The sequence below is a fragment of the Cuculus canorus genome, chromosome 12 (assembly GCF_017976375.1).
Source record: "Cuculus canorus isolate bCucCan1 chromosome 12, bCucCan1.pri, whole genome shotgun sequence".
NCBI classification, from domain to species: domain Eukaryota; kingdom Metazoa; phylum Chordata; class Aves; order Cuculiformes; family Cuculidae; genus Cuculus; species Cuculus canorus.
In genome coordinates, this window is record NC_071412.1 from 21162015 (window position 1) to 21176294 (window position 14280).

Sequence of the window (14280 nt, forward strand, 5' to 3'; positions counted from 1 at the left end):
GCCACTTTGTCGATGCCGGAGATGCAGAGTGATGGGCAGCTTGTGCTGGATAATAAACCTCAGTGGGAAACTTCAGATACATCGTCACAGGGCAGGTAAGAACCAGCATTGTGAATTCACAACTCACAAAGTCAGTGTCTCAGATTTGTTCGTGTAATCCTAAACATAAGTTGTGCTCTCTGCTCTCTTCCCCAACTTCACACAGTGGCAATTCAGCTGCACAGCAGCACGTGGAACTAAGTGTTTATCTTTCTTAATTTTAGTTCTCTTTTATTACTCCTGCAGTAATGAAATAGGACAACTGCACTTGTAGATATAGCGGTTCTGGTTTGGACCTGTTCTCTGCATCTTCAGAGCATGAACTGACTTACAGTCACTGACAGACAGCTGTGCATGCTAGAACTCCATTTCACAGCAATCTGAAGTGATCTTCAAATGTTTCAAGTTTAATTAAGATAACTAGGACAGCACCATTGCATCCCACCAAAAAACCCTTTAATCTTCTCAAAACTGGGTTTCAAGCCAAATTCAGCGATAGCATCATTATTTCAGTGTCACCAGAATGACAACTGTTTGGCATGAAGTTGAGCAGTCCACAATATTCAAATTAATAGAAAAATCTAATACATAAAATATTCATGCCTACACGTGTGTGCACCACCAGCCACCTTCATATACTTGCACTGACACTAAGCAGATTATTACTCTCAGGTGCTTGCTCACAGGGTCACGATCCACAGTTCATTTGGATATAGCAAAAAATAATTTTACCTATTCATTTGTTCTTGCAGATGGAGCTGGTTGCCAAAGAACCCTGCACATAACAGACCACCAATAAGCCTCCTACAAATACTTTCCTCATAAGGGACTTGGATAATAATAAAAACATTTTTAGACATACTTAACATCTTTTATTCCCAAACCTGTATGCCTTTGGTTTCTGTCACCTGGTCCAGGTTATGTTTCAGCAGACGACTGAATACTGCCAATTTGCTTCACCTAACCCTAAGGTTGGCAGGAAGAGAAAAGTACTGTGACAATTGTAACCTGTTTGTGGGTGTGTAGCTGAATACTCATGGCTACTTTGATTAATTAAAAAAAAAGTGATTCTTAACAATAACCTAAGTCAGAGAAGAACTGTTGTTCTATATCCCCCAAGTGTCCGTTTTCACTACTGAAGTAATCTGAACACAAGACTTGAGATTCACATTATTAAAACTTCCGTCCAATTTGCAGGGCTGAAGCTGGCCGGTACCTCACTGGGAGGCACAGGGAGAACTGGGAGATACAATTTCTGAAGTTCACATTAAATAGGGAATAGAGAACTAGAGTAAATCGAAATACTACGTGTGAACTTACCTCCTGCAGAGTGTAGCCCAGGTAAAATAGGTAAGGAAAATCATCTTATTGCAAGGATACAGAGTTCAAGAGTACTGGTATTTTAAACCAAGAAAATGCGTTACATGAGCAGAGTTATTCTCAATGGTCATGCTTCAACCCCAAAACACCGGGATACAGCAACAAGGAAAACATGCATGTGGTTTCAATCAGCCACTTGAATAAACACTCCTGCAGGCAGACAGCAAAAGACAATTCCAGAATTGCTTCCTTTTGAACATCATTAACTTTCTCATTTTATTTAAGGAATCAGAGCAGAGCAAAAGCTGCCGCTTTTCTTTAATTTTTATAGAAAGACATGGCCCTACATTCTTTAAAGAAGAGCAGAGCAGTATTATCAGCAGTGCTGCAGTAAAAGCAAGTCAGAACAGTTATCCCTCCCAGCACGGCAGAGTCAGGACGTCCAAGGCACAAATGACACCACTGCAAACAGATCACGCAGTGTAACTCAAGGGCTCCTCAGGTCCAACTGACTCATTTGGAAGTGTTACTCAAACTTCTAAGATCTCGACTAGAAAAGAACACTTAGGAACTTTAGCATTAGAGTTTTCTCCAAGATGTTTTGCCTGCTATTCTGAAACCTTCCTTTCCGCTGATTCAAAAGAATACCACCAATATGTTATCAGCATGACAAAAGGTTAATGTCACCACCACACAACAGGTTTTTGCTATTCAGCTTTTCCACCTGCTCTGAGGAGTTGAGATAAGCCATGAGGAGAAGTTGCAATGGCAGTGAATGCATCTTGCAGAGCAAGTCATGCCTGAGAAAAACTAACTGGTCAGTAGAAGTACACAAAAAGGAAACACTAGAGTTATGCACTGCTTCCCAGCAATTATTTAAAAACAACCTCTAGGATTTATTTTCTCTTACAGATTAACAGTAGCTTGCTGCTTAGCACTGAGTACTCCTCACAATGGGATTCTGTAGGAATATCTTTTAAACTGTAGATCTAGCACGTAAATCTAAAGGCTAAAACACTACCAAAGTATTTGGAAAAGCAGGTATAATAAGTAAACTAGCACCAACGTAGCGATTCAAGAGACGAGTCTGCAGCTCCTGCTTGCATTGAGTATTTCCAATGGATCCACACTGGAGTTCATTTCGGAAGCCTCGCTGTGCCAACTCCAACTGACTCCACACAAGAGCTCTGCTCCGTGTATGAACAGACGGCAAAATACCGCTGCCTACTTACACAGGGAAAAACCAAATTGATTTTGTCATGTTCACACAGATGCATTTCAGAAACAATAAGGTACTACAATCTCCTTTATTATTTTAAAAACAGTTTTATTCTGTATATTTAGAAACGTGTAATTTTAATAACTGCAGAGAAAAAAAAAAAATCAGCCACACCTGAATAGCTAATAACTCATTAACAGAATGCAGTGGTATATTATCTAAACAGTAGTAGTGCCATTGTGCCGTAATAAATTGTCTATTAGTAAAAAAATACATTTCAGGGCACATAGTACAGCATCCTTATGACAAATTACAGTAGGGATACTTTTCAAGAATTTAATCAAAGTAGAGAATTCCGAGTTATAGTCTTTAAATGCAGCACTTAAAAAGGTAACAACTTTGTGCATTTTTAAAAAATGTCCTTTTTCATATATTGTAGAAATGCTGCTTTATTGCTGCAGATGTCAAAGTTCAAGGCTCAAAAGGTATGAGAATACAAAGATATCCTTAAGAAACTTCGTTTGTTTTTATATATATTTATATATATAAAAAGGTAAAGCTTATAAAAGTTAATTTACAAACCAAGAACAAAAGTGGTATGCACGCATTATATACAAGCGGTCTATAACATCTATAAATTTTCAAATGCATAGCAGAAAACATACCATCATATTCTTCTGGTTCTCTTCTGGCTGATGAACACAAACAATACTCATTCTCTAAACCAAAGTCCCAAGATTTTTTTTTTTCCTCCTCTCTCCCCAGTCTCTCATGATATATTATCTAGGTAAGCACAAAAGCCATACAAACTTAATACGGAGAACTATGAGAGCTAAGACTATTAAAAACATGAGGGTAAGGCATCCCTGCTGGTTAATAGGTCTGTAATAACGTGGTTAATTTACAAATCCACAGAGGCAACTGAACCATAGTCATCCCACATGCTCTTCCCCCTCCCCCCTGTTCTCATGACAATGTTCCCACATACAGGACGTAGATGTGTTTGCATAAGCCTCTCGGCAGAGGAAAACATCTCAACTCTGCTGCCCCGAGCTCACTGCCATTTCATTAGACACGTACACCAAAAGTCATTTAAAAACCAGAGACAAAAAGGTAGTCTTGTGAGTAACAAACACGCGGCTGTAAAAACGCAGGCCAAATTCTGTGTTTTCACCAGTGGAGTATGAACCCAATTCAGTTCCTCTGAATAGAATTCCACTGGTACTTTCAGATTTGTACTTTCAGATTTTAAGCAATGAGATATCAGTAGTGTCCTTTAAAAAAAAAAAAAAACAAAAAAAAACAAGAAAAAGAAACAAAAAGACCACAAAAGAACAACCAAGAAACCAAAGCATACAGAACCTGCAACCCCCCACCTTGTTCCCACCGTACACCCCCTGCTTGTGGCATGTATTGTGACCATGGTTCAAAGAGTGTACTTGCTAAACCGTTGTTAGTTAAAGCAAGATATTTAAACACTAAGATCCATTATCACTTATAGAACAGTTAATACTTGATAGAGTGGTTCAGTTTACATGTAAGGTCCATCTCAGTTTCACATTATTTAGTCAGTCCGCTAACTTAATGTTTAGAAGTGGTCAATTAGGACTGAAACACAGTTTGCTCCAACAAGATAGTTTGGATCCCCGGGAAGAGACTTGTTCTGCCAGGTTTTGGGGTCACCTGTGGGAGGAAAACACAATGCTGGTGTTTAGTATCAGCTGTCAAACAGTGTACATCTTGAAATAACCAAGCTTTTGGACAGGAGCTTTTAAGTTCTGAATCAACACCTGTGAGTTTTTTTGGCTGGTTTTTCTTTTTTTTACATCTGCAGTTTGTATGCCATTAGCAAAAACTTAACCTTTTCTATTCATATAATGTAGATCAGTCATTCAAAACAGATACCGTGACACTTGAAAATATGTCATCCTACTCTACAGCACCAACACAGTGCTTTCCATTTGAGAAGCGCTAACAGTGAATCAAGTATTCACTGGCTCTTTCCTAAACTGCCAGAAAATAAGATGTTTTTAAAACTAATCTGACTACGGAACAGTTCTGAACACCGATGAGTCAAATCACAAGTTGTGTTGTAACTAACACTGACACACTGGCAGTTTTCTTTTCTATTATGAAAATAATCATCGACAGGATTGCAGTAATTTTGCAGTCCAGCACACTCATTTAAAAGCCTGGAATACTGTCATTCTAAAAGGGATTCTAGTTAACTAGGAGCTACTTAATTTTACAACAGATCTTATCTACTCATGGTCAAAGGTCCCGTGAAACTCTTACAAGGGAAAGTCATCGGCTGCCACCCCACCAGACAAAGGTTCCATTCCATCTGCACACTCCATTGTTCCTTTCACCTGCAGAAACTGTTCTTCCTCTACCCACCTAAAACCACTACTGAGAACTGCCGCTACACGAAACGCCTCATGGACCCACTGTGGCAGACCAGTGAAAAGCGCACTGTTAATTTCTCTTAAGCCTCCCAGATCAGTGCCGTTAATTAGCTTGGCCACAACAGGTCTGCCTTGAGGAACTGTGCAGTGAGTTAAGAGACCCCAATCACACGGACTGCAAACACCCGACACTCCTGTGTTACACGAGACTGATGTAAATTCCACATAATTTTCTCGAAGAACTCATGAAAACAAAATGAGGTACACAATGCACTGAGTAATGGCAACATCTGATGTAGGGACGAAGAATAGAAGTGGCCTGTGTATGGTTAGAGAATGTAAACAAGTTTACTGCAACCAGCCGAGACTACTTAATTCAGTCAAGAAGCTCAACAATGCTGGAAGACTTTCATCTTATAGATGCACCGAATTCCATTCAAAACTCACATGACATTAGGAGATATTAGATGGGTAAAACAGGACTGTAGGACAGCCAGGCCCTAGTCTTGCACATGAGACAATGGCAGACTTTTTCCAGCCTCTTTTCCTAAATACTTAGTAACGATTAGACTGCGGCCAGTGAAACCTCTAGCTGTTGAGAATGTTTTTCCCATAGTTACATACAACTGCTTTGAAAGAAAAAAAAAGATCCTTCAATATTTTTTACTAATATGGTGTGGCCACAGGAGGCAATTTCCACCCCAATCCCCCAGCCCAGGTTTTAATACCAGAATCCTTCGAGCTTTTGAAGGGGTTTAATAGCAAAATATCAATATATGAGGTTTAAATGCGGCAGAAAGGATGTTAGTAAGTGCAAATGAATGTCACTTTTAGGAAAGAACATGGATACATTGAGAAAAGATGAGGTAGAGCAGACAACTCAAGAAGAGAAGAACCTCAGAATTGTATAAACTTATTATAAAGCCACCTCAAAAATCAGAGTCCCATAACCAGCTAATTTAGAAAGAGAGAAAACAATTATTTATTTAAGACACAGTATGGTCTACTTACATATCATAAGACAGAATTGCCTAATTTTAAAGTTTGTCTCAAAAGAGCAATGTTATGATATACATCCCATTTCAGATTAACAGAATGTGGTGTTATATTTACAGTACAGAAAGTGTTAGGGTTTAAATATACACGCTCTTGCTCTCACCCACACATGCGCCCACACACACATCCCACTTTGGAACGGGAGAAAAAAGTCTCAGTAACTCCAGTCACTGTTCAGATCATCTGAATCCTCTCCCTTCTCGTCAAGTAAGTTCATGAACAGGTGCTATTAGTTACAAAGAAGTGCTGTGTCACTTTTGTACATACTCCTCATAACTTTTGGGATCCTGTCGTTTACGAGTCCGTGTTTTAACACTGCCATGTATACACACATTGTTAAATAGGTGCATGCAACACATGCCTAGAATATTTTATAAAAAACAACTAAAAATTATTGCCGTTAATACCTCTAGGTTATTGAATCCCCATCAAGGGGACTGATGCTTTAAATCTTTCAAAGCATCAGTGCTTTGGTGTTGACGGTGATAGATACATCGGTGACGAAGATATGCATACATGGTGGCTTAAATGCTGCATTACAGGAGTACATCATTCAGTCGTTACTTCGATTGTACATTAATGGTTTGAACCTTCCACCATAAATTTTGAAGGTAGCTGAATAAAACCTTAAGACTTTGTCCCCAGATGTGCAAACGTTTCTTTTTTGAATCTCTGTAACCTCACAGCCATTTCATGAAATTGCTTGAAATTTGCCCGGAATTCTCCGTTAGGCTCCTCACTGACAATTTCAGCCAATACATTCTCCCAGAAAGCCACAGTGAGGTAAAAATGAACAGGTAAATAAAATTGCAACCCAGTTGCAACTTTTACTATTAACCAGAAACCTCTGGGTAAAAGGCGGTAGAGGAGAAAGAGGCAGAAGCAAGCAAGGAAAGTCTTGTGGAAGATCCAGCTACGTTAGAATGAATTGTAAATGCTTTTACTGAACACTATAGTTTTTTTTAAATGACCCAACTGTTAGCATCAACTTGCACACATGGAAACAGTTAACAAGCGTTAAATCATGATTCATGAGCATGCAGATTGTTAAGATTTGCCAGAGTCCTATATGGTTAATTAAGCAACAGACAAACACCAGTTATGTTACAAAGGCCAATCAGAGGTACATGATCATTTCCTCTCGGTTTTAGTGCGACTATCATTTCAAGTGTATTCAGCTGTAGCAGTCCTCAAGAAAGAAGACAGAATAGAAAAATACGATAATATTTAACAGACTAGAGAGAATACTCTTTTTCCGCTATCATGGTTTTAGCTATGAATTTGCACCATGAGTAAATGTAAGAAAGACATTTGTAATGAAAGTGAAATGGAGAGTTTGACACAAATACAATGATTGAGTTCTTTATATTACACAGCGTCACCCTTAGCCAAATTAACTTAAATTATACGATAGCACCCAAAAGCCCCAAAAGGACAGAGGGAGGACAGCATACCCGACGAGGAGTCGGAGGATTTTAGAGCAAAAGACCAACCATCAGGGGTCATAGACGCACAATGTGGCAGGCGCAGCTCCACTGGCTTCAGGAATTTTAGTCCATGAGGCCCACACATTACCAAGGGGCTAAGAAGTGTTTCACCTGTAGTTAAGAGGAAGAAAAAAAAGTTACCGATTGTCCTTTAAATAGGTTCAAACTATGACGTAATTTCATTGCAGAGCTAACCCACAACTTAGTTTCAGAGAAAAATATAAGCATTTTGATCTGTCAGTAAAGAAAAACACTTGGCAAGATTATTTCTCGTAGTTTCTTCCAGAGCACTCAAGCGGCTTTTCAGCAGAACGTATCACAATCTCAAAATGAAAAAGGTAAACGAGTTTGACGACTAAATCATTGGGGTGAGTTTTTTTTGGGGGGAGCACTAATTTCTAAGCAGGTGCATCAAAAGAAAAAATAAATCCCCTGAACTGCAAGCAGCCTCCTACTGCTCTGTGCTACAGCTGTGGTGTTCCGCTACAACAGAGTTATGGCACACTGAGGTTAGCAAAGCCTTTAGCAGCTCAGTCAACGGAGAAAGTGTAAGCAGGTTTATTTGTAGTTTAAAATTCAAAATGTTAACGTAAGATTAATCAGTTGAGGTTTATATGCTGTGTTTGGTTTATAAAGATTCAAAGTAAGCGCAGACTGCAAGTAATGCTTTAACTGCAAATTTATGAGATTAATCCCTTTAGCTTCCCGACTTGAGGAAATAAGGACTCTGACAGGTCAGAAACTGTATGTATCCTGGCCTAGTGGTATGAGAGAGACTTACTATGAAAAAATTGCTCAAGATACACTACTCAGCCCTCATTAATAAGACAGGAATATACTCCTCTTTTATATGAAGTTAGAATACTTATTAAACCACGAAGTTGTTTTCTTTATAGAAATTGAAAAACTCCAAATGCTGAGTGCTTGCAAGCGTTGAAGTAAATTCCAAATATTTAACTGAAGCCAAATTAGTTTAAATCATGTGCTTTATAATTTGTTTGGTCCTAACCACGAGATAAAGAAATATTTCTAATAAGAGCACCCAGAATAAATCCCTGCACTTTGTGTGGGAACCTACAATTTTGAAGACTTAAAAAAAAGAGTTGAAAATCTTCCTTTAGTGCACTAGGGGTGTTTTAAATCAGTATATAAGCCTACAAGTCAAATATTCCCAAGCTGTAACTCGGGGCCTCTATCTTGCTTGCAACTTTCGATATTAAGCAGAATATCACTACCTTTATACTTTTTGTGAGATGTACACTCTCTATCTTCATGCAAAAATATATGTTATACTGAAGCCTATTATGGTATTTTCATATTCAACTTTGCTGTTGGTAGAAAAGAATTGTATGAAATAACAGAACAGCGTACAGTGCCTGCTCTCACCTTTCTCTTTGTCCAAAGGTGGAAGTATACTGTTGTCTCTGCAGACTTTGAAATATATTTCTTGCTCTATTCCCTCTGGAATGGCTCCCTGGGGTATAATAATACTAACTCCAGTCTCTATGGAGCTCAATACACCACCGTTGCTGTTAAATACGCCTCTTGCTGTGGCTACAACAGTGTGTCCGTCTTCTTCCTCCTCATCCTCGAGCGCTGAAGGGCTGGATGTAAGACAGAAAGCCTAGCAGTTTAATCAATATTTTCTTCCTTGCAGCCAGTGGCATACTTTCCCCTAAAGTTTTAGCACAGCACAGCCTAGAGGAGGCGAGCACTGATTTTAGGGCAACCTTAAGCGTCCCGCATTTGATTGTGCCAGATAGCTAAGATGAAAATATTTCGAGTTCTGCCATGAGAACATTTTCACAAAGAAATCCCAAAGACCATAAACTCTGAAAATGTGGATAAAGTGGTTAAAGCAAGATTTTGGACCAGTTGCATCTTGCGTTTTCAAATGCCTTCTTCTAGGATTACATAGAAAGAGCTCGCCCCAGCTACATAATTCAGCTTAGTAAAACTACATGTAATTAACATCTGGAAGTTTCTTTTTCCTCCCAGAACTCCATTATGACTTTAATTCCATAAGGAATAATAATTCCTGTTCAAGCCACAATGAACCCCTTTATTCAGGCATACATTGCAATCAAAGCCTGTAAAGCAAAAAAAGGTAAGAAAAACAAACCACCACGCTGTTTTTTTCAGGTTGCCTGGATATAATTAAAGAAAACCCCAGAACATTATGAAATGGCTACTTTGAGTAGATTTCAGACTAATTTCTGAAGAATTTGAATTAAAGAACCAGTGATTTCAAAATTTCTAGCACTCTACTGAACTACAGCATCAAATCATTTATCAGTTGCTTAAGAATAAATAGGATGATTTCAGCTCTGAGTCATACATTACTATTTTTACATCAAAGAGTAACAGAACACTTCTGCAAATATTAGTGAAAAAAATTTAACAAGTCAGCAAATTGCTTAATATTGTAATACTTCGGTGTTCCTGACATTGTTCTTATCATTAAAACATAATAGGCAAGCTTAAGCTGCTTTAAAACAGTTGTTTTATCTCGCAGTAAAGAGAACTTATGAGACTGCTAAAATGACTCGCTCTTTCTACAAATATTTTAGAATCCTCTTTATATACCTTTACTGCGAGGTTTCTCCCTAAGCACATAGAATGAATACAATTTGGTGCAACAGGTATCCTTAGAAATTAATTCCATCTTCTAGAAAGAAACTGAGAGGACAAACGATTACTATCTACCAGAAGATTTATAATTACAGTATGAGAACTGGGAAATAACAGCTGTGCCACTTTCTAATTCTAACATGAATTCTAACAGGATGCAAGATGGTACAGGGACACAGGACATACTTTTAAGTATCTATTAAAATGCTCTTCAATGCCGTTTGGCAGAATTTTACGTCCGTAGGGTCAATCTTTCAACTGTAACGTTAACTGAAGTTGGAAGCAGAGCAAGCACACTGTATATTCACAGATGCACTCCTACACATGTGCTAACAAACAGACAAAAAGCAGCAGCTTACCTTACAGGAATAGCTTTAGGCACAGCATTAACATTATTTGGTTGGTATTTAGTCTTGTCGACCTGCACAGCAAAGGTATCCATTCCACTATCAAACTCGGGAGGCTGCGATGAGCTGTGTGCTTTCAAAATTGGTTGAGGAGAATTTGGAGATTTCGATGGCAACTCTGGTTTATGCTGAGCTTCATTTGGCAAGAGATTATGGTTGAATTTCGGGCTTTCAAACTTGCGCTCAAAGGGCCGCGCAGCACTAGTGTAAGGTTTTGTTGTAAAGCGGTTGTAAGAAGGAGTGACCGTTTTCTGAATCTGCTCAGTTCCGTTAATGGGGCCTTTGTCAGGGAAGCTCTTCTGAGGGTAGTAAGTGGACTGCACAGTGTCCTCTCTGGAGGATCTGAACATTGCTGGCTTATTCTGAGGTGGAGGAGGGTCAGATACAGAGTTAACTGCAACGCAAAAACAAACACCAAATTCATCAGTAACCACCGGTGATTTCCAGTCACATACGCTAAGGCAACAGAATACATTTTAGCCAATTCTTTATTTACCAGATAAAATACAAATGAGTTCAGTTTAGCTCTCTTAGATCGTCCTTCTATTGTGTTTCATATGTTCTGGCAAGTTATCTATGTTTTATTTAAACAGATACCTTAGATACAAGGTATACCCTCCAATAAAAAGATTGATTTAACCATGAAAAAAAAAAAAAACCCTCCAGAAAACCAGTATTAAAACACTATCACACACTTGTAAGCTGAAAAATTCAGTTGGACCGAGCAATTCTCTTTAATGTAAGAGGGAAAACTACTTGCTTCATTGTTTCTAGAAGTCTGCAGCTGCTACCTGTGCCCCAGGGATTCTGGCCCAAAGACAGAGGTATATTCCCAAGAACTGGAAATTTCACTTCATCTTTGCTGAGACCACTAGATACAGAATAGACAGTTGTAGTGACTATTAACACCTGAACGGTACAGATTCAGACAGGATCGTCAAATCATTTCACAACTCAATCTCACTATAGTAAAAAGCTATTTACACTAATAAATACTCCAAATTTCAATTGGAAACCAACACAGTTACCAGCGTAGGCTGGCTGCAGCAACCACACAAGCACCTGACAAGTGATACTCGCTCCCACCTGAGAGTTCAGCTTTCCAACTGCTCACCTTCAGAAAGGGCAGGCTTGTGATGGGCTGGGAGAGACAGAACAGGACTATTAATTGACTGAGGTTGTGTATACTGGACTGAAGGAGCAGGAGGAGGCGTTGTAACCGGAGGGATTGGCTCATAGCGTTTTTCACCAACAGGCCTATCCATAGATTCAGTATCAGTTGGTTTCCCCCTGTTGAAATCAAAGAAAAACCCACATTTGACTGTTGCGATTCCTCAGGGCGCTGAGCTCCTGCATTCTCTGCTATTTTTTTCTTCTATGATCACCTGATTTCCACCTCTTCCTATAAACATCAAACCACAGGGGTTTTTTTAATATCCTGTCTCAAGTATAAAAACATTTATTGGTAAGCACAAAAGATTAAGACAACATTGAATCTTTAGAAGATTAGTAACACAAACCATGGCAAACAAAAGGCAGATGACATTTCAGGTGTATTTGCATTATTGCCTCCAAGATCTTAATTTCTCAGTTTCATTTGGGTAATTCCAATGAGAAAGCATTCTCTAATTGAGCAGGTCTTCAAAATAAAAATACAAATCCACGTTTTGAGGGGGTGGGTGGGTTTTTTTTGGAAAGCATCATTAGCCAATAGGACGACGGATTCTAGTACCATTTTTCTAAATACACCTAGTATTTGAACAATGTCATCTTAATTAGAAATGCAATCAGCTTAAGCTTCACTAGCTTTATGTGCATAGTGCAGATAAACTAGAAATAACATTTGGAAGTTAAGAAGAATGTTTTGAAAATATTTCTCCAAAAGTTTAGTTCAGGAAATTATTTCAAATCTACCTGCAATTTTGGACTACGATATATTGCACTTGCTTTCAGAATTTGCATGTTTAAAATTTTAAGTGCACATAATGCCTGTGATGAAATGTAACAGTGAGAGGACACCTGAAAACATCCTCACATCAACAACAGTCTTACCACTTGATGTTCCTTTTCAAGTAGTCATAGCTAGTGTAAGAGCCAAGAAATCTAGGTGATAGCAAAGCAAACAGCAACAGAAGAATGAAAGAAAATAGTCATTCTATCTTGAGCATATTATTTCTTCACACTTTTTATGTTAGTCCTAGCAGTTCTCATACGACAAGATTGTTTAAACGAAGAGACACTAATTTACTAAGTGGTGATGTTTCCGATAAGGCCTTTACCATACGCATATGCACAATGACGACCTCCTACATTTAATATGAGATTTTGTCAGCGCATTAAGAGGTGGTCAAGGCCTCAAACTGGCAGATACTGAGAGTAAGAACTAGATTACTCTAAGCCATTTGTTACAATCTGTATAAACAAAGTTATTAAATATATTGAAAGAAGTGAACAAAATACAAATCCCATATTCTAACCATCTCGCACTTAAGGTCCCATTTACAATAACTTTTTCCCTCTTGACATACACAGAAAAATGACGGTTTCATACTGCAGATCAAGTCCTGAGGGCATATTCATTGCAAGTGTTTTTATAGCACTATCGGCTCTTCCAATAGCAGAGCCCACACCATAACACGCTTCCGATCGTGTCCAACAATTCCTAAAGGATGTCTTAGACAACTGTTTACAAATATTAGGAGACCAAAAACTAAGTAAACTGATGACTCACAAACCTGAGCTCATGAAAATGTAACAGGGAACGCTCTTCCTGCTTGGAGGAGTATGTTGTGAAACTAAGAAAAGGGTCGATCAACTTTTGAAAGTCTGCTTGGTGACCACGCGGATGTGATGCTCCATGAGCTAAGCAGCACCTGCATGTTGTGACTACCTCTCAGGTCAGTGCTACAGGAAGATCATTGCAGATCTGCCGTATAAGCTTCCGTGCCCACCGATTTTATATAAGGCCATTCACCCCACAAAAGCCAATACTGCACGCTCACTGTTGTCTTTATTCCAGGTGGGTAGTAGCTGCTTTCTCACAGAACTGCCCACCTGAAATCACGGCTTCCCAAAGCCAATATTAATTACCACATAAACTCACTGGAAAAAAAGATGAATAACAAGCAATTAACAGGGCACAAACTGGAAGCTGGTGAAACAAGAGTCCTAAATACGAACATGCTCTCAAGACAGCAATCCTTGTGCGTTTCCATGCAGGATATTGCAGTATGCTTCTAGAGTCAGTACTGACCAGCTGAGTAGCGTTTCTGTTTATCTCGTTCCACTTCTATTAATATTTTAGTCCATTTACGCTAGCCTACTCTGGGTAAACTTTCTGTCCCACATCTGTCTCTTCCTGTTAACGGTTACGTTCTTCCATAAAGGAAAAAAAAACCCAACACATTTCTGTTCCCTGACACATGAAACTATCAGGTTTGAGAACAGTATTCTTATTCTTCTGTGGCAGTTCAGATGTCACCTACCCATAAATACAACCCCCCAGAGTCATGGATGTTCATGGGGCAACACTGCTTGTTGTAAGTGGGAACGTAATTCTGAAACCACAAGGCCAGCCAAGAATTTTTTTTTAGGTCTCTTTCTATGATGCCCAGAGAGCAGGACAGATGTGTTCCCATCTTTCCATCAGAAGACACAGAGCAAGTGAAAACGAAGGATAAATAACATCCTTGTATGAGAATCATTACTGGTTACAG

At 38.9% G+C, this 14280-nt stretch overlaps 1 protein-coding gene across 14 annotated transcripts in view; it reads right to left on the reverse strand.

Annotated features, from left to right (window-relative positions):
- Positions 1-1961: 1961 nt before the first annotated feature.
- Positions 1962-14280, reverse strand: part of TJP1 (tight junction protein 1) — a 187064-nt gene continuing 174745 nt past the window's right edge. For 2 of the 14 annotated variants that reach the window (XM_054078171.1, XM_054078172.1), the window contains exons 24-29: positions 12617-12667; positions 11679-11854; positions 10517-10958; positions 8913-9130; positions 7494-7637; positions 1970-4261 (exon numbers count right to left, since the gene is read on the reverse strand). In XM_054078171.1, coding sequence (XP_053934146.1) covers positions 4167-4261; positions 7494-7637; positions 8913-9130; positions 10517-10958; positions 11679-11854; positions 12617-12667 — 1126 coding nt within the window. In that variant the 3' untranslated portion in view covers positions 1970-4166. Of the gene's footprint in view, positions 4262-7493; positions 7638-8912; positions 9131-10516; positions 10959-11678; positions 11855-12616; positions 12668-14280 lie in introns of all 14 variants that reach the window. The other 12 variants (XM_054078158.1, XM_054078160.1, XM_054078156.1 and 9 more) reach the window with 12 other exon arrangements.